This window comes from Dipodomys spectabilis, unplaced genomic scaffold, assembly GCF_019054845.1.
Source record: "Dipodomys spectabilis isolate Male_0828 unplaced genomic scaffold, ASM1905484v1 ptg000601l, whole genome shotgun sequence".
Taxonomy (NCBI): Eukaryota; Metazoa; Chordata; class Mammalia; order Rodentia; family Heteromyidae; genus Dipodomys; species Dipodomys spectabilis.
In genome coordinates, this window is record NW_024871278.1 from 795,615 (window position 1) to 822,984 (window position 27,370).

The 27,370-nt window shown below is 37.7% G+C and overlaps 1 protein-coding gene and 1 non-coding gene across 2 annotated transcripts; both read left to right on the forward strand.

The window, feature by feature from the left end:
• The first annotated feature begins 242 nt into the window (after positions 1–242).
• On the forward strand, positions 243–677 carry LOC122100783 (tRNA-specific adenosine deaminase 2-like). Its single transcript, XM_042671152.1, has one exon. It carries the CDS (start codon positions 243–245, stop codon positions 675–677), a length of 435 nt encoding a protein of 144 aa, XP_042527086.1.
• Positions 678–21,581: 20,904 nt separating this feature from the next.
• LOC122100798 lies at positions 21,582–21,688 on the forward strand. Its single transcript, XR_006146256.1, has one exon. It is a non-coding gene; the product is annotated as a U6 spliceosomal RNA (small nuclear RNA).
• Positions 21,689–27,370: the final 5,682 nt, after the last annotated feature.

The window sequence follows — 27,370 nt, forward strand, 5'->3', positions numbered from 1 at the left end:
ATAGAAAAACAAAAATTTAAATTTAAAAAGATAAATACTTGGTTCCGGGCCCAGAAGGCCCGCGGGTCAGAGCTGTGCATTAACCCGGCTGGATGGAGGCGGAGGCGTTGGCCGCGTCCATGCCATCCCCAGGCGTCTCGACCGCCGTGTCTTTGGCCTTGGAGACGGCACGGTGGATGGAGGAAGCTATGTGCATGGCCAAAGACGCCCTTGAAAATAGCGAAGACCCTGTTGGCTATCTTATGGTCTACAACAATGAAATCGTGGGGAAGGGAAGAAATGAAGTGAATCAAACCAAAACTGCTACTCGACATGCAGAAATGGTGGCCATTGATCAAGTCCTAGATTGGTGTCAACGAAATGGCCAGAGTCCTTCTGCCGTGTTTGAACGTACCGTGTTGTATGTCACTGTGGAACCCTGCATTATGTGTGCAGCTGCTCTCCGCCTGATGAAAATCCCGCTGGTCGTCTACGGCTGTCAGAATGAACGATTTGGTGGCTGTGGCTCCGTTCTAAATGTTGCCTCTGCTGACTTACCAAATACGGGAAAACCATTTCAGCGCATCCCTGGATATCGGGCTGAGGAAGCTGTGGAACTGTTAAAGGCCTTCTACAAGCAAGAAAATCCTAATGCACCAAAATCAAAAGTTCGGAAGAAGGAATTTCAGAAATCCTGAACTTGTAATGAAAGACTAAAGCCCCATGGTGACCTGGTTGGAATCCCCAGCCTGAAAAGCTGCTGGCATGGAGGGAGCATATATTATGTGTTGTTTGTTATTCTCCGGGAAGACGGAGAATAACATTTGCACTCTTTTTTTTTTTTTTTTTAATTTTATTTTATTTTATTTGAGAACATACTGTACAGAGGGGTTACAATTACATGGGCAGGATAATGCATACATTTCTTACCAAGCATTGCAGCCTCCTCCTTTGTTTACCCTTCACCTCCCTTCCTAGCCTCCCCCCTCCCTCCCACCCAATCATACCACCCCTCCCCCCCCCCCCCGACATTGTAAAGCTGGTTTTGACATGACATTTTGTACTTCTCATTGTTGCAACAGGTCCACCTGAATCCTTAAACGACTTGTTTGTCCCCATCTCCTCCACATGTTATACTGACATCAAATATAGTGAAAGCGGGGGTTACACTGTGGGGGAGGGACATACAAAGCAACAAAGAGATAATATTATAAATGCGTTAGAAACACATGCATGAAAGAAACAAAAACATTAAAATACATATTTGAGGTTTCGTTTTCCTAACATCACATTATTTGACTTTTTCCGCTTGACTCATACCTATACTAGATATTGCAAATAAGGGAAACCATGGGACCTATGTTTCTTTGGGCCTGGCTTACTTCACTTAATATAATTTTTTCCAAGCCTTTCCATTTCCTAACAAGGGAACAAATTAGTGCTTTTTAAAAGGCTGACAATTGTAAACAACTATTAGCTTCTCCACAGCTGAAAGAACATTTTTATGAAGGGGGGGAAAACTAAAGTTTGAGGTTTTAGGAATTAGCAAACAGTACATGTCTTTAAGCCACAGCTTCAATCCATTCCAGCTGAGTGCAGGCTGGGATTTCAGTATCCATCCACACCCCATCACCTGCACTCATTTGGAATAGAAAGCCATGGTCACGTGTGTCCTTTACAACTGGCTTTTTGGAGGTGGAGTTGGATTTTCATTCTTTATAGCTGTTGTGGTCTCCCAGTGTATTGGCTGCGTGAGTGTGAGTGTGTTTGTGTGTGTGTTGGCTTTAGGGCTTGAACTCAACATGTTCTTACTCTCTGGCTTTTTTGCTCAAACTTGAGTCACACCTCCAGTCCTAGCTTTATGTTGGTTAACTGCAGATGAGTCTCACGGACTTTTCCCCCCAGCTTGGCTTCAAACTGTGACCCTCAGATCTCAGCATTTTTTAGTCGCTAGGATTACAGGTGTTATCCACCAGTGCTGGGCAAGTCTGGCTTTTTTCTACATTGTATATTATTTGTATACACTGTATACATGTTATTGTGAAATCTATTGATTTTATTAAATACATAGAAAAAATGTTTTTAAACAAGTGCCTAAGGGTCATTTAAAAATTGTACCATGTTGCTATAATAGAATCTTAAGATATTTCTGTTTTTAAGGGGCAAAGCATTAAAGGACAATAACATAAATAAGACAGTTCTTTGGTTCCCTGAACCAAAACAGGGTCTTCTGCCTCAGCGAGATTATATTCTCACAAGGAGAGATGGATGAAAAAAACGTAGTTATATACTGGAGGGTGAAGAGTTCCAACAACAGCTGGGCATAGTGATACACATCTGTAACCCCATCACTTGGAAGGCAGAGGGAGTTCAACAAGACACTGTCAAAGCAAAAAGTTACAGCGAAATTAAAAAGGAACAAGATGAAGAATGCCCACTGGTGTGAATGCCAGTTGCAAAATTAAGTAGCATGATACATTTAATCCGAAATCAGCTGTTCCTCATTTGAAAATACAGGTTATAACTCTTAAATTTAATACCTAAAATTTGAAACTGCACAGGAAAGAATATCCACAACAAAACTTTCAGTGTTACTGGGTGCAAGAAGTGTCCTGAAGTTTGGCAGAGCTGCCCTAGGTGCAGTATACGTCTCTTCCCAGAAGGGGGCCTCAGCGTTCCACCAGAAGCCTAGTGCCAGGCCCCAGAGGACTGCTCCTCAGATGGGTTCATTTCTTCAGTGGATTCATTTCCTTGATACAAAGCATCTGTATTTGTTGCTTTTGCCATTTGAGCAACGTCTCCAACTTGTTTGTTTTGAATTACTTTACAGACTGGAATGAAATTGTGGTGGAAGTATTTTTATATTGCTGAGAGTAGCAGCTAATCACAGTTACATGCTTCGAAGGACTTATAATTGCTTGGTTTTGCGTGTGCTGTTTTTAACCGCATTTGAGACATTTTATGAGGAAGGATATGCATGGTTTCAAATCTACAACAATGATGCATGAACCTTCAATTTTATCTACTCTAAAATTTGTCTTCTCATTAAATGTTAGTGCCATGAAAAAAAAAGATAAATACTTAAAAATTATGTAAGTTTATAGATGATATTGAGACATCTATCGAACATTTCACCCAGCAGCATCAGAATACACGTTTTTCTCAGTAGCACATGGAACATTTTCTAAAATAGACCACATTTTAGGCCACAAAGCAAAATTGTCTAAATACAGAAACATTGAAGTTATATCTTGCACTCTCTCAGACCACAAGGGAATAAAATTAGAACTCAACACCAAAAGCCACCAAAGAAAGTCTGGTAACACATGGAGGCTGAACAACACACTGCTGAATCACGAGTGGGTCATTGAGATTAGAAAGGGAATTCAAATGTTCATGCTATTCAACAAAAATGAGCACACAAATTACCAGCTCCTCTGGGACACAGCCAAGGCAGTACTCAGAGGCAAGTTTATAGCTCTAAGCTCCTATATCAACAAATAGGAGAAAACTGAAAACAACAATTTAATGACACATCTAAACCTCCTTGAAAAAGAGCAGCAAGATAAGGCCCAATACAATAGACGGGGAGAAATAATTAAAATTAAATCAGAATTAAATGAATTAGAATCCAAAACAACTATAGAAACAATCAACAAAACAAAGGGATGGTTCTTCAAGAAAATTAACAAAATTGACAGACTTTTAGCAAATCTCAGGAGAAAAAGAAGAGATCACACCCAAGTAAATAAACTCAAAGAAGAGAATGGAAACATCACCTTAAATACAACCAAGATTCAGAACATTATAAGGGAATACTTCTCAAAACTTTATGCTAGTAAGTTTGAGAACTTGGCAGAAATGCACCTTATCTTAGCAAATATTGACATGCCAAAACTAAACCAAGATGAGTTAAACCATCTTCACAGGCCCTTATCAACCATTGAAATACAAAGAGCAATAAGAGATCTCCCAGCTAAGAAAGTCCAAGACCAGATGGTTTTACAGCAGAATTTTACAAGGACTTCAAAGCAGAGCTCACACCAGTACTCCTCCAACTCTTCAATGAAATTGAAAGAGAAAGTTCACTACCGAAAACATTCTATGAAGCCATCATAACCCTCATCCCAAAATCAGGCAGGGACTCATCAAAGAAAGAGAACTATAGACCCATTTCTTTGATGAACATTGATGCAAAACTTCTCAACAAAATTTTGGCCAATCGACTTCAACAATTCACCCAAAAAATCATACAACACGATCAAACAGGATTCATTTCAGGGTGCAAACTGGTACAATATATGCAAATCAATTAATATTATTCATCACATAAACAGGAGCAAGAATAAGAACCAAATGGTTATTTCAATATATGAAGTAAAAGCATTCAACAAGATGCAACACACCTTTATGATGAAGGTTCTGGAAAAACTAGGAATCCATGGAACATTCCTCAATACAATAAAGTCTGTTTATGACAAACCTACAGCCACCATTATACTTAATGGTGAAAAACTAAAGCCATTTCCTGTTAACTCAAGAACAAGACAAGGATGTCCACTCTCTCCACTTCTCTTCATCTAGTATTAGAATGCCTAGCTACAGCAATAAGACAAGATGCGAACATAAAGGGGATCCAAATAGGGAAAGAAGAAATAAAACTCTCCCTCTTTGCAGATGACATGATCTTGTATTTAAAGAATCCCATACACTCCACTCCCAAATTACTCAAGCTGATTCAAAACTTTGGCAAAGTAGCAGGGTATAAAATTAACCCCCCAAAATCAACGGCTTTTTTTGTATGCCAACAATGAGAAAAGTGTGGTTGAAATTAGGAAAGGAACTCCATTTATAATAGCCCCCCAAAAAATAAAATACCTAGGAATTAACTTACCCAAAGAAGTAAAGGACCTCTATGATGAAAACTTAAAAATCCTGAAAAAGGAAATCAACACAGAACTTAGAAAATGGCAAAACCTCCCATGCTCCTGGATTGGGAAGATTAACATCGTGAAAATGGCAATACTTCCCAAGGCTCTCTCCAAATTCAATGTGATACCTATCAAAATTCCAACCTCATTCCTCAAGGAAATAGAAGAGGCAATTCAAAAATTCATATGGAACAATAAAAGACCCTGAATAGCAAAAACGCTCCTCAACGGAAAGAACACTGCTGGAGGAATATCAATACCAAATTTCAAAGTCTACTATAAAGCCATAGTAATCAAAACAGCTTGCTGCTGGCATAAGAACAGACCTCAGGAACAATGGAATACAATTGAAAACCCAGAAATGAACCTACAGACCTGTAGCCATCTAATCTTCGATAAGGGAGCTAAAATAATAGAATGGAAGAAAGGCAGCCTCTTCAGTAAATGGTGCTGGTGAAATTGGTTAACTACTTGTAGAAAACTGAAGCTAGAACCTTATATATCACCCTGCACCAGAATCAACTCCAAATGGATCAAAGACCTTGAACTCAAAGCAGACACCCTGAAAACATTACAGGATGGAATAGGAGAAACCCTAGGTCTCCTTGGCTCAGGCCGAAATTTTCTGAATAGAGACCCGGAAACACAGCAAATCAAAGAAAGGTTGGACAAATGGGATTTCGTGAAGTTCCAGAGCATCTGCATGGCAAAGTACATAACTGGCAAGATCAATAGAAAGCCCACGGATTGGGAGAAGATCTTCACTAGCCATACAACGGACAAGGGTCTCATCTCTAAAATATACTTGGAACTCAAAAAATTAAATCCCCCAACAACAAATCCTCAAAGAAACAACTGCCCAATAAATAAGTGGGCTAAAGACTTAAAGAGAAACTTCTCTGAAGAAGAAAGAAGGATGGCCAATAGACACATGAAGAAATGCTCAACCTCCCTAGCCATAAAAGAAATGCAAATCAAAACAACATTGAGATACCACCTCACTCCAGTTAGAATGGCAAAAAACAAGAACTCTAAAAACAACAGATGCTGGAGGGGATGTGGACAGAAGGGAACCTTACTTCATTGTTGGTGCGAGTGTAAACCTTTTCAACCACTTTGAAAAGCAATATGGATGTTTCTCAAAAGACGTCACATAGAGCTCCCCTATGACCCAGCAATCCCACTTTTGGGCATTTACCCAAATGTTTACAAACAAGACCACACTAAAGATACCAGCACAACTATGTTTATTGCAGCATTATTTACCATAGCTAAGATATGGAACCAACCCAGAAGCCTGTCAGTAGATGAATGGATCAAGAAAATGTGGTATATATAAACAAAATATATACACAAAAAATTCTATGCCTCCATCAGAAAGAATGACATTGCCCCATTTGTTAGGAAATGGAAAGGCTTGGAAAAAATTATATTAAGTGAAGTAAGCTAATCCCAAAGACACATAGATCCCATGGTTTCCCTCATTTGCAATATCTAGTATAGGTATGAGTCAAGCAGAAAAGGTCAGATAATATAATGTTAGGAAAATGAACCCTTAGATATGTATTTATTTTTTTTTCTTTCATGCATTTGTTTCTAACACATTTATAAAATTATTTCTTTGTTTCTTTGTATGTCCCTCCCCCACAATATAACCCCTGCTTTCACTATATTTGATGTATGTATAATTTGTGGAGGAGATGGGGAAAAACAAGTCATTTAAGGATACAGGTGGACCGATTGCAACAATGAGAAGTACAAGTTGTCATGTCGAAAACGAACTTTACAACTTTTGTGTGGGCGGGAGGTGGAGGGAAGATTGGGTGGGTGGACGGGGGAGGCTGGGAAGGGTTGTGAAGGGTAAACAAAGGAGGAGTCTGCAATGCTTGATAAGAAATGTACTCATTATCTTGTCCATGTAATTTTAACCCCTCTTTACAGTATGTTCACAAAAAATAAAAATAAAAAAATTTAAAATAATTTAATCCTAAGAGATTGTGAATTGATTACTAAATTGCTGCATGAAGTGTGTACACAATGGGGGATAAGGTCTAATAATCGACGATGGGTAAATATCTGAGGATGATCAGAACAGCAGTTAATTCTCACCAAAAAGAAAGAGAAAAAATTGAAAAGATAAAAATAAAAAGGACCAAAAGATCAGAAGAGATAAAACACACACACGCATACACACACACACACACACACACACACACACACACACACACATCGATAATAAAAATTATGAAAGGAAGAAAAGATTAATAGAAAACAATTTTTGAAAAAAATTAAAAATTAAGAAAAGGTACAAAGAAGAGTTCTTTGATTTTTTTGAGGGGGATGGGGAAGGGGGTAGAATGGGAAGATCCTGCATCTCCCCCGTGTCCATAACCAATCTCTTGGTGGAGTCTCTGGTCTGCTTGTGGTGTTTATTTTTTCTGTGGTTTGATTAGTTTCTTAAGTGAGTTTGAGCCGGCAGAAAAATGCTCTGCATTACCCAGGATTTTGTGATCCTCCTCCCATTCTACTTCAGTGGGAGGGAGATCTGCTTTGAGTATCACGAAAGAGGGAGATGGCTGTTTCCTCTAGTTTGGAGATGCTGTTTTTAGGCTAGGTTCTGGGTAAAGTTGAGGTCTTTCAGCAAACAGTAGCTTTTCCCTGAGGGAATAGCTCCTGGGGCATTCACAGAGCCCATCCTGGAGCCATTCTCAGGTTTTTGATTACTGAATTTCAATTGATTGTCTATGCTGCTGTATGGAGAGGCAGCCTCTGGCTCAGTTTACCCAGAGAAGAAAGTCACTCCTCCAATGGTGAGGCTTCCTTGCCTGGGCTGGTTGACTTTCCTTTGGGGGGAAATGAGCCAGGCAGTTCAAGTCAGGTTCCTGTGACCTCCTAAATGACTCTTGTTTTCTTCCAAGGCCTGAGTTGGAGATAGCTGTTCAAATGGTCCTTTTTTAATATCAAAGATGGAGATCTCTGATGGTGGTGGCAGGGAGGGGTGGCCTTCCCTCCTCTGCTCCCTTAGAGTGAGGATGTCAGGCTTCTACCCACTCCGGAGTCTTTGGTCCTGGGCTGTGTCTGGCCTGCGATCTGCCGGATGAAGATATCTGCTCCTCCTCAGTTCTTACTGGTGTTGAGTAAAATCTGCTTGCCTGCCACATCTGGCATCTTTTCCCAAGACTCTCTGTGCTATAGGTATGGAGGCTATGGCCACCGCTGCTGCTGCTGCCGAAGCCACCACAGTTGCGCCTACCAGCAAGTGCTCAGATTTGTCTCCTTGCTTTGATTTTCCCTCTATGGCCACTCTCTGTACTCTGATGGAACATTTGGTGTGGTTCTCTAGCCTAGGACTGTTCACTTGATCACTAAAACTGCTTTGTATGCCAGAGATTGTTTAGCCTCCAGCTTCTCCTCCGCCATATTCATCTGAACATATTTTTTGCCTCTTATTGAAGTGTATCTGATATTTTCATGTAGGGTTCTCCAAATATAATATTAATTCATTCATTTCATTAGGACAATTTCAGTCGATTTATTATCCCTTATAATAATGAGAGCATGCTGTGTCAGACTCCTATCAATATGACAAAATACTTCATAAAATTAATTAAAAGGAGGAAAGTTTTATCTTGGCTTCTGATTTTATACATTTCAATTTACATTTCTTATCCTCATTGCTCAGGAACATGTGATGGCCTTTTTGTATTCATGGAAGCCAGGAAGTAAAGAAGAGGAGGAATGGGAGTGGGAAAGGGAGGAAAAGGATGAGAGGAAGAGGGAGAGGGAGAAAGAAAAGGAGAAGGAGAAGTAAAAGAAGGAAGAGGAAGAAAGGACTTTGATCTTAACATCCTCTTTGATTTCAAGTTCTCAGTGACCTAATCTCTTCAATTATGCCCACTTGCAAGGGTTCTCCTATTTATGGCAACGTAGTGAAAGCTAATTATCAATCACAATCCTTTATGATTTCAGATTTAATTTCTAGTGTAGTGGGTAGATCTTTCTATACAATTGTGATAACTTCTGTTCCTAAATATCAGAGATGCTATTTGGCATAGCAGTGATTTGGTTATACCATTGCTGGAGAGATGAATGAAATATTTTGAATGCAAATACATTTTATTTAGCAGATGCAGAAGCTTCAAGAGGTTTCATGTTGTGATCTTCAAAAATGACTATTTCATCTAACTCATAATGACATGAATTTTTCATAATTTTATAGCATTTCCATTCAAGTATTTATTATTTATAAAGAGGTTCTTTCCTTCAAGTTGAAGGAAAAATAATCATTTATCTTAATTATTCTATAGAGTGTAGGTATAATATGAATTTCTTACCATTCAAAAATAACTTATATTCAAGTCTATAGGAATAATTGGATAAGTGATGGAATATCTTGCTTTAGTTATCTTATACTGAGATTGATTCAATTTGTAAAAATAACTGTTGACATAAAATAAATGAAATTCACTGTTTCTGTAAAAGAACTAGGTAATCAAATATCAGAAATATATGACCAGTAACTAAGATTTTTAAATAATCAAAAAATGTATGAAGCTACATTTTTGTGTCAAAAACTTTTAGGTTAAAAATAAGAGAAAATCATGTGACCACATTAGATAATATTTAATTTAATGAAAAATTGCTTCATTCAGCCTGATAGAGCCTATTGCCTTTAGCTTACATGAGAAATTTGATTAGTGATCCCTTTTTTGCTATTGAATAATAGAGTATTTCAATTTGTCCAAAGATTCTGTCATTTAAATCTTTGAGTGCATATTTTTTCAAAAAATTGAAAACTTTTTCACAGTACAGGTTCAGGTTTAATAACTAAATAAATATCTATGTTATTTGTTAAATTGATCCTCTAGCATTCAAATAATATGAAATTTATTGTATTCTTGGATATATGAAATCTGTGATACATATGGGTGTCTAAGCTTGTAATCCTGGCTACTCAGGAGGCTGGAGTTCAAAGCCAGCCTTGGCAAGAAAGTTTGTGAGACACATCTCAATTAATCACACACACATCACAACACCCACACACACCTGCACCCACCCACCCCCACACACACACAAAGCCAGAAATAGAATTGTGGCTCAAATGATAGAGCAATATCCTTGAGGGAAATAAAAACAACTAGGGGACAGGTCTTGAGTTAAAATCACAGGAACAACACAGAAACACACACACAATATATGTCTAAATGCTTATTTTAGTTTGAAGAAATAAACAATATCAGGAACAGTAATATTTGTTACATATCTTGCAACATTTGTGAAGTTGTTTTTAGTACAATATGTCTTAAGATATAATATAGGTGATTAAAATTAATATCAATCTAGTTAATATTTATAATTACTCATAACACCTTAGAGTACAGCAGTTCGTATTTTTCTATAAACATAAAAAATATTCTGAGTAAAAGAAAGAAAAGAAGATTGGAAGAATAGTAGAAAGAAAGAAAGGAAAAAAGAAAGAAAGAAGAAAAAGGCAAGAAAGGAAAGAAGAAGGAAAGAGAGAAAGAGAGAGAGGTAGGGATGTAGGGAAGGAAGGAGGAAGGACAGAAGAAAGGAAGGATGGAAAATAGGAAGGAAGGAGGGAATGAAGGAACAAAGGAAGGAAGGGTGGGAGAAAGGAAGGGACAAACAATTTAATTTATAAAATCTATTTAGCCCAACATAAACTTCATGTAATTAATCCTTTAGTAAGTTCAAGTTTGCAATTTTCACTTCTTTGTATGTTCTCTATGCATGAATGAAACCAACAAATGAAGGATCATGTATAACCAGGTGAATATGTTTGCATCTGTAGTAATATGTATGCAAATCTTTTTCTCATTTTCTATACATCATCAAATAACTATTTGCATACCATTTACACTTAGTTATAAATATTCTAAAAACTGATTAAACCAAAGGATGTCAATATATTATATAATATGAATACAAGTATTTATAGTGCTATTAATATTACAGTCTTCATGCTATATTAATTATAAAAATTTTATTATATATTTTATCAGAGAATTTAGCATCCTCTGATTTTGGTGTCTGTTTGAGTCCTACAAGCAAGCCATGATTTAAATCAAAGGAGATCTGTATTTGTTGGCACAATCGAATATTTCTGAAAGCGATTAACTCATCAGAGCTTGTTCAAATACATCAGAAGGGCCGTAGATAGGCTGTACCACGTTTACATGATTACCTATGATGTGATTCAAGAGCCACTGAACAATCATACTTCACTTTGCCATCACTATAATTATTCCCATTGCAAGAAGAATCATTCACATAAGTCACATGATATAAACTTGTCCTTAAGTTATTATTTCTATGAAATAATATCTAAAGGATACACTACACTGAGTTAAAGAAAAAATTGCAAAGTGTATTGGACGTTGTAACTCCTTTCATATGCACATGTGGAAATTCTATTCCCCCGTCTGGTGACTTTAGAATCAACCTTTCAGAGATGGCATTACAATAATGATCCTGATAAAAGAAGCCCAATATAACTACTCTGCCATATGAATGTCCAGCAAATAGATTGTGATGAACCAGAAAGTGGACCCCCAAAAGACAAGGAATTGCTTTGAACAAGCATTTTTATAATCAATGCTTAAGCTTCTAGCATATGGGTAATAAAGTTCTGTTGTTTTTAAGCCACTTACTTTGAAGTATTCTCTTATAACAGCCCAATTGCTGACAAAAGGCAAAGCAGTTTTGAGTTAATATCACAAATTATGATAAAAAAAGACAGGTGCATAGTAAAGGAGACCTATCTCAGCCATTCAGAGATTAGAAATGTGGAGAAATAACCTCATTTATGTAGGTTAAACATGGAAGAGAGAATGTGGTTAGCCCAAAGCCAAATGCCAAAGGCAGAGAAATTTAACAAAATACCATGAAGTTGAAACAAGTCTTAAAAGGGAGATCTGGGCTTAAAGGGAGTAGGGCACTTCTGCCCTAATGGAAATGGTGGACTAATACAGTCATATCACTCAATGTACATATGTGAGAATATAAGTAAGATACTTGAAGGGATAGGTGGTGTTGGGGTAAGGGAAGGAAGAAAAGTGGAAAGATTTCAATGTTCCAGATGTATTGTACATTGAAATGCACATATACTCTATTAAACACTGACATGATGAAGCAAAACCCCTTTGCACAACTTGATAAAGATTAAAACAAATTTGAAGTTTTAATATTAAGAGACAAGAATCATAAACGTTTAGAAATAAATAAGAGGATAGCATTGACATATTGTTATGGCTTGTGTTTCTTTCAATATACAAAAATTTATGTGTCAAGTCTGCTGCAAATGTAAATTTTATTTTGCCAATTCTTTTTGCAAATTGCTTAAAATATAGAGAACCAAATTCCACAACCCCTTCACTTCCAATAAAAAAAATCTTATAGACCTTTAGGTTTCTCAGTTGTTTCTAAATATCTTAATGTGATGCATTGGAACCAATTTCATTCTACATTTAATTTTAATTTTTAAAACACTAAATTCTTCTAAAATCCTCTCACTCGGACATAGGTATGTATAGATAACTGACGTGGGCAGAATCAGAATTATTCAGAAGGCTGTAAATGGATGCTTATCTAATTTTCTCTCTTCTTGATCATAGAAAACAGACTACCCTTGTTAGGAAAATGAGGGAGAATGGAAAAGAAATAGGCCGAACTCCATCATCAACAGGTGAGGACTGTTTATTGATGAACAGCGAGGGCCACAGCCCTTCCAGCAGGTTTGGAGGTTGTGTGAGGGAGCTGGGACAGGATCGGGTTTTTATAGGAAGTCTGAGCAAGGAGGTAGAGGTTAATGGAAAGCCCCTAGCTCAAGGAAGGTGTGGGCCCACAATGGGATGTTTACAGCTGGGTTAGGTGGATTGCCCTGCCTGCACTTCAAAGGAGTTCACATATACCTGGGTTTTGCCTGCAGTCTATATGGGCCTAGGATAGTAGGGTGGGGGTCAATTCTTCATATTCCATCTTCAGATACATAAAAGGATAGGGCCAAGAGGGGAGAGGCAAGTTCTTCATATAGGATCTTTAGATACATAAAAAGAACTGGGCTGATAGAGGATTAACATGGAGTTATGAGAACAAAGCAGATTCCAATCATTTTGAAACCTGGAGTATAAAAGGTGGAGTATAAAAAGGGGTCTTTTCTGGCTGACTTCAGCTGGCATGGGGGTGTCGAGGAGTCACTAGGGCTGGGGTCTTCAGGTCCATGTCTGTGCTCGGTCCAAGGCAGTGTAAGCAAAGCCTCTGGTTGCCTGCAGTAATAGGATGGCCTTGACGTGGTCCCAGGTCTTGAGTCAGGGCTATTATCCTGTTAGAGAGAAACTTGAAAATGCTGAGATCAACCAAAACACACCCAGGAAAACACACCCAGGGCACAAACCAGAAAAGTTCCATTTGGATCATGAGCCCATAGCCAGTCAGAAACTAGGGCTGGATTGGAGTAGTTAAGGTAAAGGGCCTGGTGAGAGACTTTGATCATTTCCTATAAATAGCTGGTAACAAAGGCAAGAATGTAAATTCTTGTCCAGTTAGAAGTTAGACAGATATGGACATTAGATGGACAAGCTTCTCAACTTGTTTCTATTGACCTCCTGGCTCTGGTTAATTTTGAAAGGACAGGCACAAAGTGGCTGATGTGACATCATCTCCTCTTATGCTTTTCCGCCTTGTCCTGGAATCTAGCTGCTTGTGGCTAGGATATGGGCTTTGAACTCAAGGCCTGAGCACTTTCCCTGAGCACTTCTGCTCAAGGCTAGCATCCTACCACTTTGAGTCACAGGGCCACATTTAGCATTTGGATGGTTAATTTTTGAGCCAGCTTTCAGCCTGGCTCTTTGCTGGTTGTATAGGAATAGAGTCTCAGGGTTTTTTGCCTGGGCTGGCTTTGAACTGCAATCTTTGCCACAAAAACACTTTATAATTTCCAATCAAAGTAACAAGGAGATCAGTGGGAACAAGTAGAGCTTATGTGCACCCTGTCAAAAATTGATCAACAAATACTTGCCAGAACTCTGCAATGACACAACTCAATAGCTAGGATGAGGGTTTGAGTATAGCTTGGCTGCCTGGGAAACCTTATAACCAAAGTGTGTAAGAGGCTCTCCTGGCCTATACATGTATTAATAGCATGACAACATAGCTGGCTTTTTCAGGTCAGGCTGGGTAAGGTTTATAGAGAGTGTCCCACAAGAGTCTAGTTTTTGTAAATCTAAAGGAGTCTTTTACCAAGAATCAGCTGTGTGTGATCGAGTCAGGCAGGAGTCCAGTATACCATGGAGGTGGTAGCATGCTTCAGGCAGGATCTTGGCTAGACTGCATCCCTCGGATGAATGGTTAATTACTTACAACATTATACACAGACTGGCTAAAGACACTTGACTTTAGATGGATATAGAGAATAACATGCTAGTTTTAATGTTAAATCACAGCCAATAATTACATACAAACTTTACTCATAAGCTGTCTTTTAAGGCATACTCATACCATCTCCTACATACTCGAACATTCTGAGGACAGAAACAGATATGTGGAACAAATATTTTAAGACAATTCTTACCTTCTTACTGGTGTTTTTCATGACAGCTGGTTAGTAGATGAGCTGGGTCTCATTCCTTTTATACTACCCTTGATAAAAATGTTTTCTTTTAACAAACAGCACATTTGATAGGAAATATCTGTATCAAGAAATAGAAGAAGATAACTTTTTACACAGGTTTTATGTATTATAATAAGATTATGCTGAACATGTTCACACACTTATACTTAAACCAAAGTTTTAAGGTGCACTTAAGTTTTTAAAAAAATGAAAACCAACCATATGGGTTTTTTTTGAATTCCAGTGGCAAAGTGATATTGTTTTGCCCAATATGATAAAAACACGTGTCAATGTCAGAAAAGTATGCAATACCAAACAATATGCAAGGCAAATTTTGACAAACAGAATTTCCACCCTTAAACAAACATTAATAACAAGAGCAGAAAATCTTTAAATCGATTTTGGTGATGAGGCATAATGTATGATTTAAATATTTTAACCCCTAGAAGAGTGAAGAGGAGAGTGGAGTAAGGTTGGTGGAAGAGTGGAGGTTGTAGAAAAATCCATTATGTGATCTTTGTCTCTTTCTAGCTGTCAGCTTCCAGGGCATGTAGAGAGAATTGGGGGAGAGGGTGGCTGAACAGCCACTGTAAGGAGAAGAAATAACACTTTTAACATGAAGACATTTAAAGGGATGATGTGGCATAATGAAGGTGCTGAAAAGTGAGTGTTTGAGTGAGTGGATAGAGAGAGTTATTGGAAGATGTGAGAGGGAGGGATTTCTCTTCTGCAGTCTCCTAGAGAAGAAATTAAGAATAAAGATTTTGATGTGAGTGGACTCAGGAAAGAGAAAAGGATTGGATTATTGTCTAAGTCCAAAAAGAAAAAGAACTGATTTGTTTCTTTTATGGGATTTCAGTGTGATAAAGGGAGAGAGCCGTAAAAGAGAGAGGCTGTCCTCAGTGTTTTTGACACCCATACACTTTCAGTGACAGGTTAACGAAAGTTCCAGAGCAGAGGCCTATTTATTTAGGGTCTGGAAGGGAAGAAGGTGTATTAGCCATAGAACAGGATTGTGAAGTGTATAAGTATGGAGGGGTTTGTGTAGAGGGATTTTTAACAGGGCTGTTAGCTTGTTGTTTTATCTTTTTTTTTGGTCCGGTCGTGGAGCCTGAACTCTGGGGTTGGGAATTGTCCCTCAGCTCTTCAGCTCAAGGCTAGTGCTCTACCACTTGAGCCACAGTGCCACTTCCGGCTTTTTTCTTTTTGCTTATTTGGTGCTGAGGAGTTGAACTCAGGGCCTCAGGCATGCAAGTTAAGCACTGTACCACTGAGCCACCTTCCCAGCCCTTGCTGTTTTATCTTTGGAGGTCTATGCCCATCCTCACCTTGTGTCAGCTACACAGGTAGGCAGACAGGAAAGCACAGGGACAGGGGTTAGCAGAAGGAGTTTGCTTGACACAGGCAGACAGTCTTAGCCTAGATAAGCTGGACCAACTGCAAATAGCAAGAGTGCAGTTAGAAGGGCAAGGAAAGAGAAAAGGATCTTTGGTGCCAGAGGTCATCAAAGAAAAGAGAGAGTGAGATAGAAAGGGAGAGGGGGAGAGAAAAGGGGTGAGAGACAGATTGAGCTGCTACAAGATGAGGAGTTACTTTTTAGAGGAGATAGGAGAATCATGGCAGAGAAGGGCTTGGTGAGCAAGGCTGGAGAGCGGGTAGGGGGAACTCTGGAGTGGAGGTCAGAGAAGGACTTGGTGAACAGAACAGCATAAGCAGAGTGGGGGTTTTCTGGAGCAGAGGTAGAGGAGGGCTTATGTATAGGGGACCTGGGAAACCCCACCGTTTTGTTGGAGAATTGTTTAAATCACTAAGAGGAAAACCTAAGGTTCCGAATTTAGGCCAGTGCTGGCCATGATAATGAGACCAGATTTTGGAAGAAAAACACGTCAGATTATTTTTTTTACTGTAAATCAGTCAGCCCAGTTTCTTAAGATTAGACCACAGTCATACCAATGGGGTGTTTCTGGGAGACAATTTGGAAAATTTGGTAGGACTACTGAGTCTGTCCCGTTGTTCCAGGCATCCCTGGTGTTTTGGGAAGGCAGATGGACATATCCAAGTAATTAGGATAGAGCATCCCCAAAGGTCCTAATTACAGGGGGTCATGGTGTCAGGAAAAGAGACATTCCTGGAGTCTCCTGGATTCCCACAGACAGGAAGGAAGGAAGGAAGGAAGGAAGGAAGGGAATCCTGGATTCCTGGGGTCCGTTTCGTTGCAGCTCCACCACAGACTGGGCTGGTAATCTTGTACTGAGGCTTTTACATGGTGAGTGAAGTTGACCAAAAGGCAAAGACCCTCCAGCCTGGAGATAAGAGTCCAGGAACAGAGTAAAAGAGAAAGAATAGGGGGAGAGACCTTTTCTGGGTTTAGGCAGGGGGCCAAAAATACCTCAAGCCACAGCAGGGTTGCTGTCCACTGCTTGCACTGTTTACAAAGGCAAAGATCAAGAGGTCTTTCATGTGGCTGTTTAGCCCAAAGTAAGCTCTGAGGGCTCTGTCCTCCCAGTGGACAAAGGCCTTGGAAGGAGGAGGAAGGTAGCAGAAAGCCTCCATGAGGGGTGGCAAGGAGGGGTGTGGCCCCTGGGCAGAGGGCACCCAGTCCTCCCAGGTTTCATAACCATATGTTAGGAAAATGGAGGAGAATGGAAAAGGAATAGGCTGAACTACATCATCAACAGGTGAGGACTGTTTATTGAGGCACAATGAGGGGCACCATCCTTCCAGTGCATTGGGAGGTTGTGTGAGGCTGCTGGGATAGGATCTGGGTTTTTATAGGAGGTCTGAACAAGGAGGTAGAAGTTAATGAAAAGCCCCTAAGTCAAGGAAGGTGGGGAACTTTCAGTTTGGCCCACAATGGGCTTATGTGGATTTCCCTGCACTTCCAAGGAGGTCACACATACCTGGGATTTTGCCTGGAGTCTGTATGGGCCTGGGAAAATAGCGTGGTGGGGAGGGCAGGTCAATCCTTCAGTCCTAATTGGAAAAAGTTATCCTTACCAGCTTTTCTGCATATAACATTCCATAAACATTTTCTTATTAGAGGATTATTCAAGATTAGCTATAAATTGATTGATAATGACTGAGCTTGACAGAAAGGTGAGGGAAATCTCTCTACACTTCAGTGAGGTTCTGACTTATGTTTCACAAAGTGTTATGAAAGCTCTCTATGAGAAATCTATCAGCTGCATTTCTAAAAAGTCCTTGCGTGCTTACACTTTCTGATAATGTCTCAACTCAAGTACTTCTTCTTGAAGATCCACACCATTCAATGATGCTGTATTAGATCCTAGTTACATTTTACAGACAGCTCATGGTGATGAAATTTGGGTTTTTCATAATTGCTCTTCCAATTCCATCCACAATATGCAGACAAAAATTATCTGAAAAATTTGTATCTGTTGATAGTGCATATACTTTTTCACTACAAATATAAAATGTAGTAAAATTTTTCATAGCAATCATACTGCACTAGGTTGTGGGCAGATTCTAATGTAAATAATATACTGTGTTTATGTAGAGAATTTGAGCATCCAAAATTTTAATATGCCTGTGGTCCTAAAACCAGTACCTTACTGATATTGGGTGACAAATACTTCATATAAGTATAGAAGAAGTTTTCCTCGTATTTTTAAATATATTTTTTGTAAATATCATATACAGAGGGGTTACAGTTACATAAGTAAGGTAATGAGTACGTTTTTTATTGAGCATTGTTACCCCCTCCTTTGATTTACCCCTACCATCCCTTCCCTGCACACCTCCTCAACTCCCCACTTTACCCCCCTCTGATATTGTACATCCCATTGCTACAGTGGGTCAACCTGTATCCTTTCCTTGTATCTTAAATGAAGAAATGCTGGCTTGATTTATGCTTATTCTACTTGTGTAGACACACCTATAGTCACTCCCCAAGTCCAAAAGCACATAAGTGAAATGCACATCATCTTTTGTCAGTTGGTATAATTGTATTGTACACATTTATGGACAGGTTACAAATTATTTTCAATTTTTAATACATTAAAAAACTTTCTATTTTTTTAAATTCTTGGCCAGGAAATGGAAGACCTCAGTCAGCATTTCTAACTTTAGACTTTTCACATGGGTTGGTTAAGTGTTGACCTGAGGTCCAGTCTTCTGAGGCCTCATTCATCTGCTTAGGAATTGATGGTAGTTGGATGTGAGGGCGATCTGCTGCGACATCTGTCACCCCATTGATCGCCAGGGTTGATTCGGCTGATCTGGCTGGCTAGGTGGGTGTCCCCTTCCTCCCTCACTGCTACATGTGTGTCCCTCCCGAAACTGTGCACTCGGTCGAGGAGGACGACCATCCCCAATAGAGGAGGACCGGTCTTAGGTCAAGGATATACGGGTAGCTGAGCTCCCCTGCTAGAACCTCCAAACAAGCTCTCAAGGAATTGATGGTAGCTTTTGTAAAAAAGCTCAAGGAAGGATGCCATTTAAAGCTTTATAACCTTATTTTTTACCAGGATATTCTTCTGCTTTGGTTTTTGAGACTGTCTACAAGAGCAAGAATTCCGTGGGGAGCAAGGAGACACCATAAGACCTTTACTTACTGAGATTTCTGATTGATTTGTTATCACTTGTACGGCATGTTGCAAGTCGATTCTGGCAAAAACTACCAGTTTTAGGAGATAAGATGAGTGGAAAAAAAACTTTTAGAGACAAAGACATCTTCAACATATTCGGTTCCAAGCATTCCATCTAAGGCATATTCAACAATTAGTGAAACTTGTGTTGGCTGTATCTATGTGTCTTTCTCCATATGTGCATGTATACATGTATATATGTATGTGTATATTTGTGTGTATAGTAACATACATGTGTACATATATAAGGGCATATACACACATATATGCAAATATAAATAAATATAAATATATAAATATATGTGTATATATATCACCTGTTCAGTGATTTAATCTAGAGTTCCCAGCACATTGCCATTCTCACAAAGTGTACAAGATAAACTGCTCTGAGGATCTGTGCTCACTTCCCCCATTACCTTGTTTTTCATCCCTGTGAACAACTTCAGCCTACTTCCCCTAGGATAGCTTTGTTTTGGTTACTGACTGATAATAAAAGAAAAACATTCTTTGTAAAAGAAAAAGAACTTTTAGGTCACAAATGGATGCCTATGAGATAAAATTATAATAGAAATAAAAGTGAAAAGGAATTCCTAGATCTGTTGTTTTGCCATTTAGAATGGCAAAGAATAATATCACGTTACTCTTATAACTTTTAAAGAATGCAAGGGTAACTGATGGTCCCTATCATGTTCCCACAAAACCAGTGGATCCTGAAGGATAATAGTAGACCAGCAGAAATTCTAAATAGCAGACATGGAGCATGAAAGAGAAAGAGAGAAAATGAGAGAGAGAAAGAGAGAGAGAAATATCATAATACTGGAAGTGCATAACAGATAAACAAGAGCTGTATGAGAACCTTCATACTGCTATCTTTAGTCTCTCCATGTACATTTGAAGGTATTTGATGTCTGATAACCCATCAATATAAAAATATAAAGTAATTTTGATAAAAATTAAAGATTACTCAGAAGAAATTATAAATGCAAAAACAGTCTTCACAGAAGCAAACTCTCAGAGATATTTCATGACTTTGAAAAGGATGAAGTGGCTGAAGTTAGTATAAATTTAGAAGTATGACAATTCACAAAAACATAAAAAGATATTCATGTATTTCATTATATTACCCAAAGCAGAAAGTAAATATTGTTTAGATGATTTTTAAAAGAACAGTCTCTCCGGTTCTTGGAAGGTGGCTCAGTGTTAGAGTGCTTGCCTTGCATGCATGAGGCCCTTGGTTTGATTCCTCAGCACCATATAAGGAGAAAAAGACAGATGTGATGCTGTGGCTCAAGTGGTAGCACTCGACTTGAGCTGAGGGACGGCACCCAGGACCCAGAGTTCAAGCCCCACAACCAACAAAAACCAAACCAAAAAACTAAACAAAACACAGTCTCTCACTTTTGTGGCCTCAACTCTGTAAAACCACTGCTTCAGCTTAAGGCTAAGATTTTATGTGTGGACATTTATCAACACTCCTGATTCAGACCCTACTTGAGAAAATTTTTAATCAATATTTTGTTCTTAATTTTGATCGCTGTGAATTCACATGCACCTATAAAAAATGGTCATCCCAGTAACATTTTCAAAATACCTCGTAATGACGACTTAAAAAAGTTGTATTATATTGCAAAAAATGAAAACAATGCAAAAAATAAAGAAAACCAATAATTAAATATTAATGATTAATAAAATAAAAGCCAAATACCAGCATTTCCAATATTTGAAGTATACTACATATTAGATTTTACAATTTGCTCATATTCCTGTACATTTAAAACTGGCTAAGATTATGATGTTCAACAAGAATTTTATAAGCTATGAGTGCCCTTTAAAGTTACACTGTAAGATAACTTTTTATGTCTCACTCATCACTGATACATGGCTTATATAATCATTTGTTCCTTGCTAACATATAAAGAAAAGAAGCCCTAAAGTTTCAACAGAAATTGTGTAGTTAAAGTCTTATCTCTTTGCTCTGTTTCTTTACACAAAGACTTTGCAACTTCTCATTAATAAATTTTCTATAATCTCTGAAATGTACATACTTAGTAATATATGTCAGCTACCATAAATCTTAAATACTTTATGGAAAAGTTTTATGACCTGACAGTCTTAATTTTGGCATATATAAGCAGGTTCCCAAAATTAAACATATTTAAAACATTAAAACTTTTAACACACCTTAACACTTGCTGCAGTGTTCATTATGAGAGGTGCCCTGTATAGAATAATTGAATTCCTCCTCCTACACATCTCTTGAACAACAAACATCTGGATTCATTTTGTTTTTGTCATATCAATCTTGACTTTATTCTTAAATGTGTGCTTATGTAACAAATACCTGCTTCTAAAATTTCACAATTGTTTTGAACTTGCTTTTTGTTGAATTATCTAGTTTAAAAAAATCAATTCCACTTTATATATAAAAAATGTTCTGTGCTCAATTCGGCAGCACATACACTAAAATTGGAACAATACACAGAAGATTAGCATGGCCCCTGTGCAAGGATGACACCCAAATTCATGAAGCGTTCCACAACAACAGATGCTGGAGGGCATGTGACCAGAAGGGAACCCTACTATATTCTTGGTGGGAGTGTAAACTTGTTCACGCACTTGGAAAGCAGTATGGATGTTCCCCAAAGGGTTACACATAGAGCACCTCTATGACCCAGCAATCCCACTTTTGTGCATTCACCCAAATGATCACTAACAAGGCCATTCTAAAACTACCAGCACAACTATGTTTATTGCAACATAATTTACCATAGCTTAGATATGGAACCAACCCCGATGCCCCACAATAGATGAATGGATCAAGAAAACATTGTGTGTGTGTGTGTGTGTGTGTGTGTGTGTGTGTGTGTGTGTGTGTGTGTGTGTGTGTGTGTGTGTGTGATGGAATTCTATCATCCATCAGAAAGAATGACATTGCCCAATTTGTTAGAAAATGGAAAGACTTGGAAAAATTTATATTAACTGAAATAGGCCAAGTCCAAAGAAACAGAGGTCCCATGGTATCCCTTATTTGCAATAAGTTATGTATGTCTGGGAAAAGCAGAAAAGGTCAAAAGCTATGTGCATATGACTAGATAAAGTGATGTTAAACTAAATGAACCCAAGCTAGGGACACAAGTGTGTATTTTTCCTTTCTTGCTGTTGTTTCTAATGCACTTATAATGTACGATGAGATTTTTTTTTTTTAATTTGGTCCTCCCACACGGTATAACCCCTGTTTTCACTGTATTTGGTGTTGATGCACCTGCATCTTTTATATACACTTCTCTAATCTGGAGAGGGAAAGGGAAAAACCAAAATGCTCAAATAGAGATACTGTTTGACCCATTCTAACAATGAATTGCCCAAGACACTATGTTGAAATATTAACTTTACAATTTAGGCAGGGGGGGGGGGGGGTGAAGTGTGTACTTGTGGAGGTGGAAGGGAGAGGTAGTTGGGGAAAACAAAGGGGGAGGTAACAATGTTAGATAGGAAATATACTCATTACTTTGCTCATGTAACTGTAACCCCTCTGTACAGTATTTTTACAATAAAAAACGTTTAAAAATGATGGAATAGTTTATTTCCATTATTTTAACCATATAATATCATTAACCAAGAAATTAATGCAAAACACTGACCTGAAGATATTTTGAATAAGTGTATGTGTGTGTGTGTGTGTGTGTGTGTTTGCGCGCGCGCGTGTGTGCGTGTGCATGTGTGTGCGTGCATGCATGTTGGCATGCCCAGAGTTTGAACTCAGAGCTTCAAGGATTTGCAAGGCCTTTCCTCTCTAGCTTTGTGAGCTATTATATGAGCTACATCTCCATTCCTGGACCTTTGCTAGTTCATTTAAATTTTTGAAAAATAATATTGTGATTTTTTTTTTGCCTTAATTGGCTTCCAACTCCTATCCACAGATCCCATGCTCCTTTGTAGATATGCCGGGTAGACAAGATTACAGGTATGACAAACCAGTACAAGGCTTTAGGAATAATTTTAAATGTAGAAGAAACTTTAGTTCAGGAGGGCCTGTTTTATTATTTCCTATTTGAAAGCATTTTAGAGTGACTATATGTGAATTGTTTACGTTTTGGGATACTTAAAAGACAGTAAGTGATGGTATTTAAAAGTTTCAGTACTTTTTAGAAAGGATACTGGAACTGTGGGACAGAAAAATTTGGCTCTCTTTGGACCTCAATTTATAATCTCAGCACTGTGCATGATAACCCAAAGTCACCAACTCAGTCTGTGTTGAAGACATAATGTGATAGAAAACAATTACCGTGGGCAATATTTTTATGCTATTATTTATTGGACAATATGAATATTGAATTGAGAGTATAAGAGAATGGAGAGATTTTACCTACATTTTTGTATTGCTGAAAGGCTTTTGGAAACTTTGACTCATTTCCTTCCTCACTATATGTCTTTGGGCAATGCACTTAGTGCCTTGAATTACAATTTTTCTCAACACTAAAATGGTAATAACATTAGCATTACAGCAAATTTTTTAAGACCTAAGAGACATAAAACTTGTGAAATACTTAACATAAACTTCTATGAATGAGCTTTCAGTTTACCCAGTAGTTTTTTTTAATATTAAACAGAATGTGGTATATATCACAGGAATCATTACATGTAGTGAGCAACCAGAAGTAATGTTATTTATTGACTATGCTGTGCTTCCAAGGAAACCAGCTGGATAACTTCTCATGCTGTAAATCAAACTGGTTATCTTATGTCTTGATAGTGTAAAACTATCAGGGACAGAATAATGAAGGAATGCTGTAGACTGGGGTGAAGTCCATATGATAATGTGCAAAACTCATAAAACATAAAAGTAACTGAGCAGTATATTGAGTTTTACATCATTTAAGGTAAATTGCAAAGGCAGGGAAGACATAGAAGAATGAATTCTCCTTTTGATATCCTATCATACAAAGGTCCTTAGCAGGATGAACTCTTTCCTCATTCTTGTAGAGGCATCATCAGATGAGAGGAACTCTATTTTTGGGTTACTTCCTTCAATTTATTCTTCAGTTTGAAACCTGAACTACATGAGACTGCAAGAAACCAAGGAGAATTAGACATGCAGGACTTGGAAAGAGTAATCAGCATAAAATAAATAAAATACAGAGAGCCTTGTAAAAGGTCTAAATAAATTGAGTTATATAGTCTCAAGCGTAAACAGAAAATGATTTAAGCAATATCATGTTATTGAAAATTGAAAATTGTGAGGAGTTGCTCAATTTTTTTCCTTTCTACTATATTGAATTAATTATTGATTTTGTATATAGAGATTAAAGATGAGATTAACAAGGAACTTGATTAAAAATCGACAAAAGTTCTGAATAGCCATATTTTCCAAAATGCCCTGAAAATCACCAGTGGGATTACAAAGTTGTGTTTAATACCACTTCTATGCTGGATTAATGCTTTGTGAACAGAAGTCATTAGAGAAATGCAATTCAAAATTATTATGATACTACTTCATAACTATTATAACTCATCAAAAAAATCAAAGGAACTTGGTGTGGTGGTAAAGGCTTGTAATTCCAAGCATTTGGAAGGTTGGAGTAAGAGGATTTGAGCCTAAGGCCAGTCTGGGTACTGCACATAATAAAAACCTGCCTTTTCAAAAAACTCAAAACGTAATTATGTTGGTGATAGTGTGGAGAAAAGGAAATTTTCTACACTCATGGTTAAAATACCGGTTATTATTCTCATTCTAGAAAGTAGTATGGAGTTTTCTAAAGAAATACAGAGTTGAAATATCATCTGACCCACCAATCATATGATTATTTCTCTCTGGGTAACTAGTAAATACATCTATAGTTCATTGTTATTCACATTATCCACAACAAGCAAGATATAAATCAAAGTTATGTGTTCAACTACAGACTAATAAAGCAACTGTGGTGCATGCACAAATATATTTTTGTTTCATCCCTAAACTAGCAAGAGACTTCTCCCGTTAGCCACAACTTACAATGACCTGAAAGATGTATTTTAAATGAAGAAAAATGTTGTCTTCTGATCTTTGTCCAAACACACACACACACACACACACACACACACACACACACACCAACCTAAAACAACAGAGAAATTTTTCAAAAAGTGAAGCAAACTGGAATTTCTGGGGCTTTTATGTCACAATATGGATGATAGTAGATATACAGGATGAACAAGTATAGAGTTGTAATGTACAATATGAGGATGCAGTGGACAACACTGGCTTTACATAGGAATGAAGCTAATTAAGTAGGAGTTGTTCTTCCTTGTAGGGGTTGCTCTTTTAGTTCTTCTCCTTCAGTAATGGATGAGATTAACATAATTCTTTAAATATACCTGCCGGTTTGTAGAAATAATAACAAATAAGATAGCAATAATTTTGTATGCTCAACATAGAACAAAATGTCAAATTAAAATACATGAGATTATCTTTGATATAAACTAATTATTACAAATAAGGGAACCCATTGGGCATATGTTTCTTTAAGTCTGGCTTACTTCAGTTAATGTGATTTTTTCCAATATCTTCCATTTCCTGACAAAGAGGTGGTATTATTCTTTGTGATGGAAGCATAGTATTCCATGTGTATATAGGTGTGTATGTGTGTGTGTGTGTGTGTGTGTGTGTGTGTTTGTGTGTGTGTGTGTATTACATTTTCGTGATCAATTCATCTACTGAGGTACATCTGGGTTGATTCCATATCTTAGCTATGGTAAATAATACTGTGATAAATATAATTGTGCCTTGCTTGTGGTCACTGTGATAAATACCCAGAAGTGGGATTACTGGGTAATAGCGGAGGATTATTGTGTACATCAAGGATAATCTTAGTAGGTGAGCAGAATAGCTCAATTGTTAAGTACATCTGACCATATAAGGTGATTCCAAGCAAAATGAACTCCAAGACATGTTATTTGTTGTTGTTGTTCTTAATGTACTATGTGATTTCTTTTTAACCTTTTGTGTTTTCCCTACTTATCACTATATTTGATTTTGATACCCTGAGTTTTGTAAATATGTTGATCTCAACTAGGGAAGGGAAAGTGAAAAAAATGGAGAGACAAAGGACAAAGGAGAAACCTATGCAAAAGTGATAATCACAAGGCAATATATTGGAAATACTCTTGGGGGGTTTGGGAGGGAAGAGGGAGAAAAATGAAGGAAGGGGTAACAAGTTAGAAAAAAAGGAATTCATTACCTTACTTATGTAACTATAACCCCTTTGTACATTACCTTGACAATAAAATTTAAATAATAAAATAACATACATGAGAGCAGAAATTCAGGAGATGGAAGTGGGGGAAATACTGTATTATACAATGAAGAGTAGAACAGCTGTAGACAACAGGAATTTTACAGTAACATAGGAAGTAATAAGCTATCATACAGATTTTCATCCTCATGTCAGTCACTAAAAAGGGGAAAATGCACATTCAGCAAACCAATAGAGATAAAATAGAAAAGTAAACAATTAAGGTGGAGGGCTGGGAAGGTGGCTCAGTAGTAGAGCACTTGCCTTGCATGCCTGAGACCCTGGGTTCAATTACTCAGCACCACATAAACAAAAAGAAAAAAGGTGGAAGTGGTGTTGTGGCTCAAGTGGTAGAGCGCTAGCCTTGAGCTGAAGAGCTGAGGGAAAGCGCCCAGGCCCAGAGTTCAGGCTCCACGGCCGGACGCCCCCCCAAAAAATATATAAAAATACAATGAACATGGAGAGATGACTTGGAACAATAACAAATGACACAACTAGGAAACAAATAACAAGCTGGTGAGTTTAAAAAATATTACCCATAATTCTATTAAATGTTTTTTACATCACAATTTGTTAGAAATATACTTCAAATCACAGTTTAATAGTATATCATTATAATAATAGGTTACTTATTATTGATTTCTTAATATTGAATGTTTAATGTATAATTTTAGTAGCTATAGAAAAGAAAAATGTGAAACTAATTTTAATGATATATTTCAGGAATTGTAAAATTGAGAAGCATTAAAATTTAAACAATACGTCATTATTGTTTCATTTATGTAAATTGATGTGGTAATTCAAATTGTATTCTACACTTAGCACTCAACATCAAATGGGAAATTATTGCACATGAATTTGGTATTAGGTTGAAGGGTGCAGCCTTATGGTAAAATTCACACCACACAGCACACGAAGGTATGACTCTTCTCATCTATCTTAAATTGTGGAAAT

Bases quoted from the DNA above. Each gene is read 5' to 3' on its own strand.
- LOC122100783 (XM_042671152.1), top strand. From the start codon at position 243: ATGGTCTACAACAATGAAATCGTGGGGAAGGGAAGAAATGAAGTGAAT.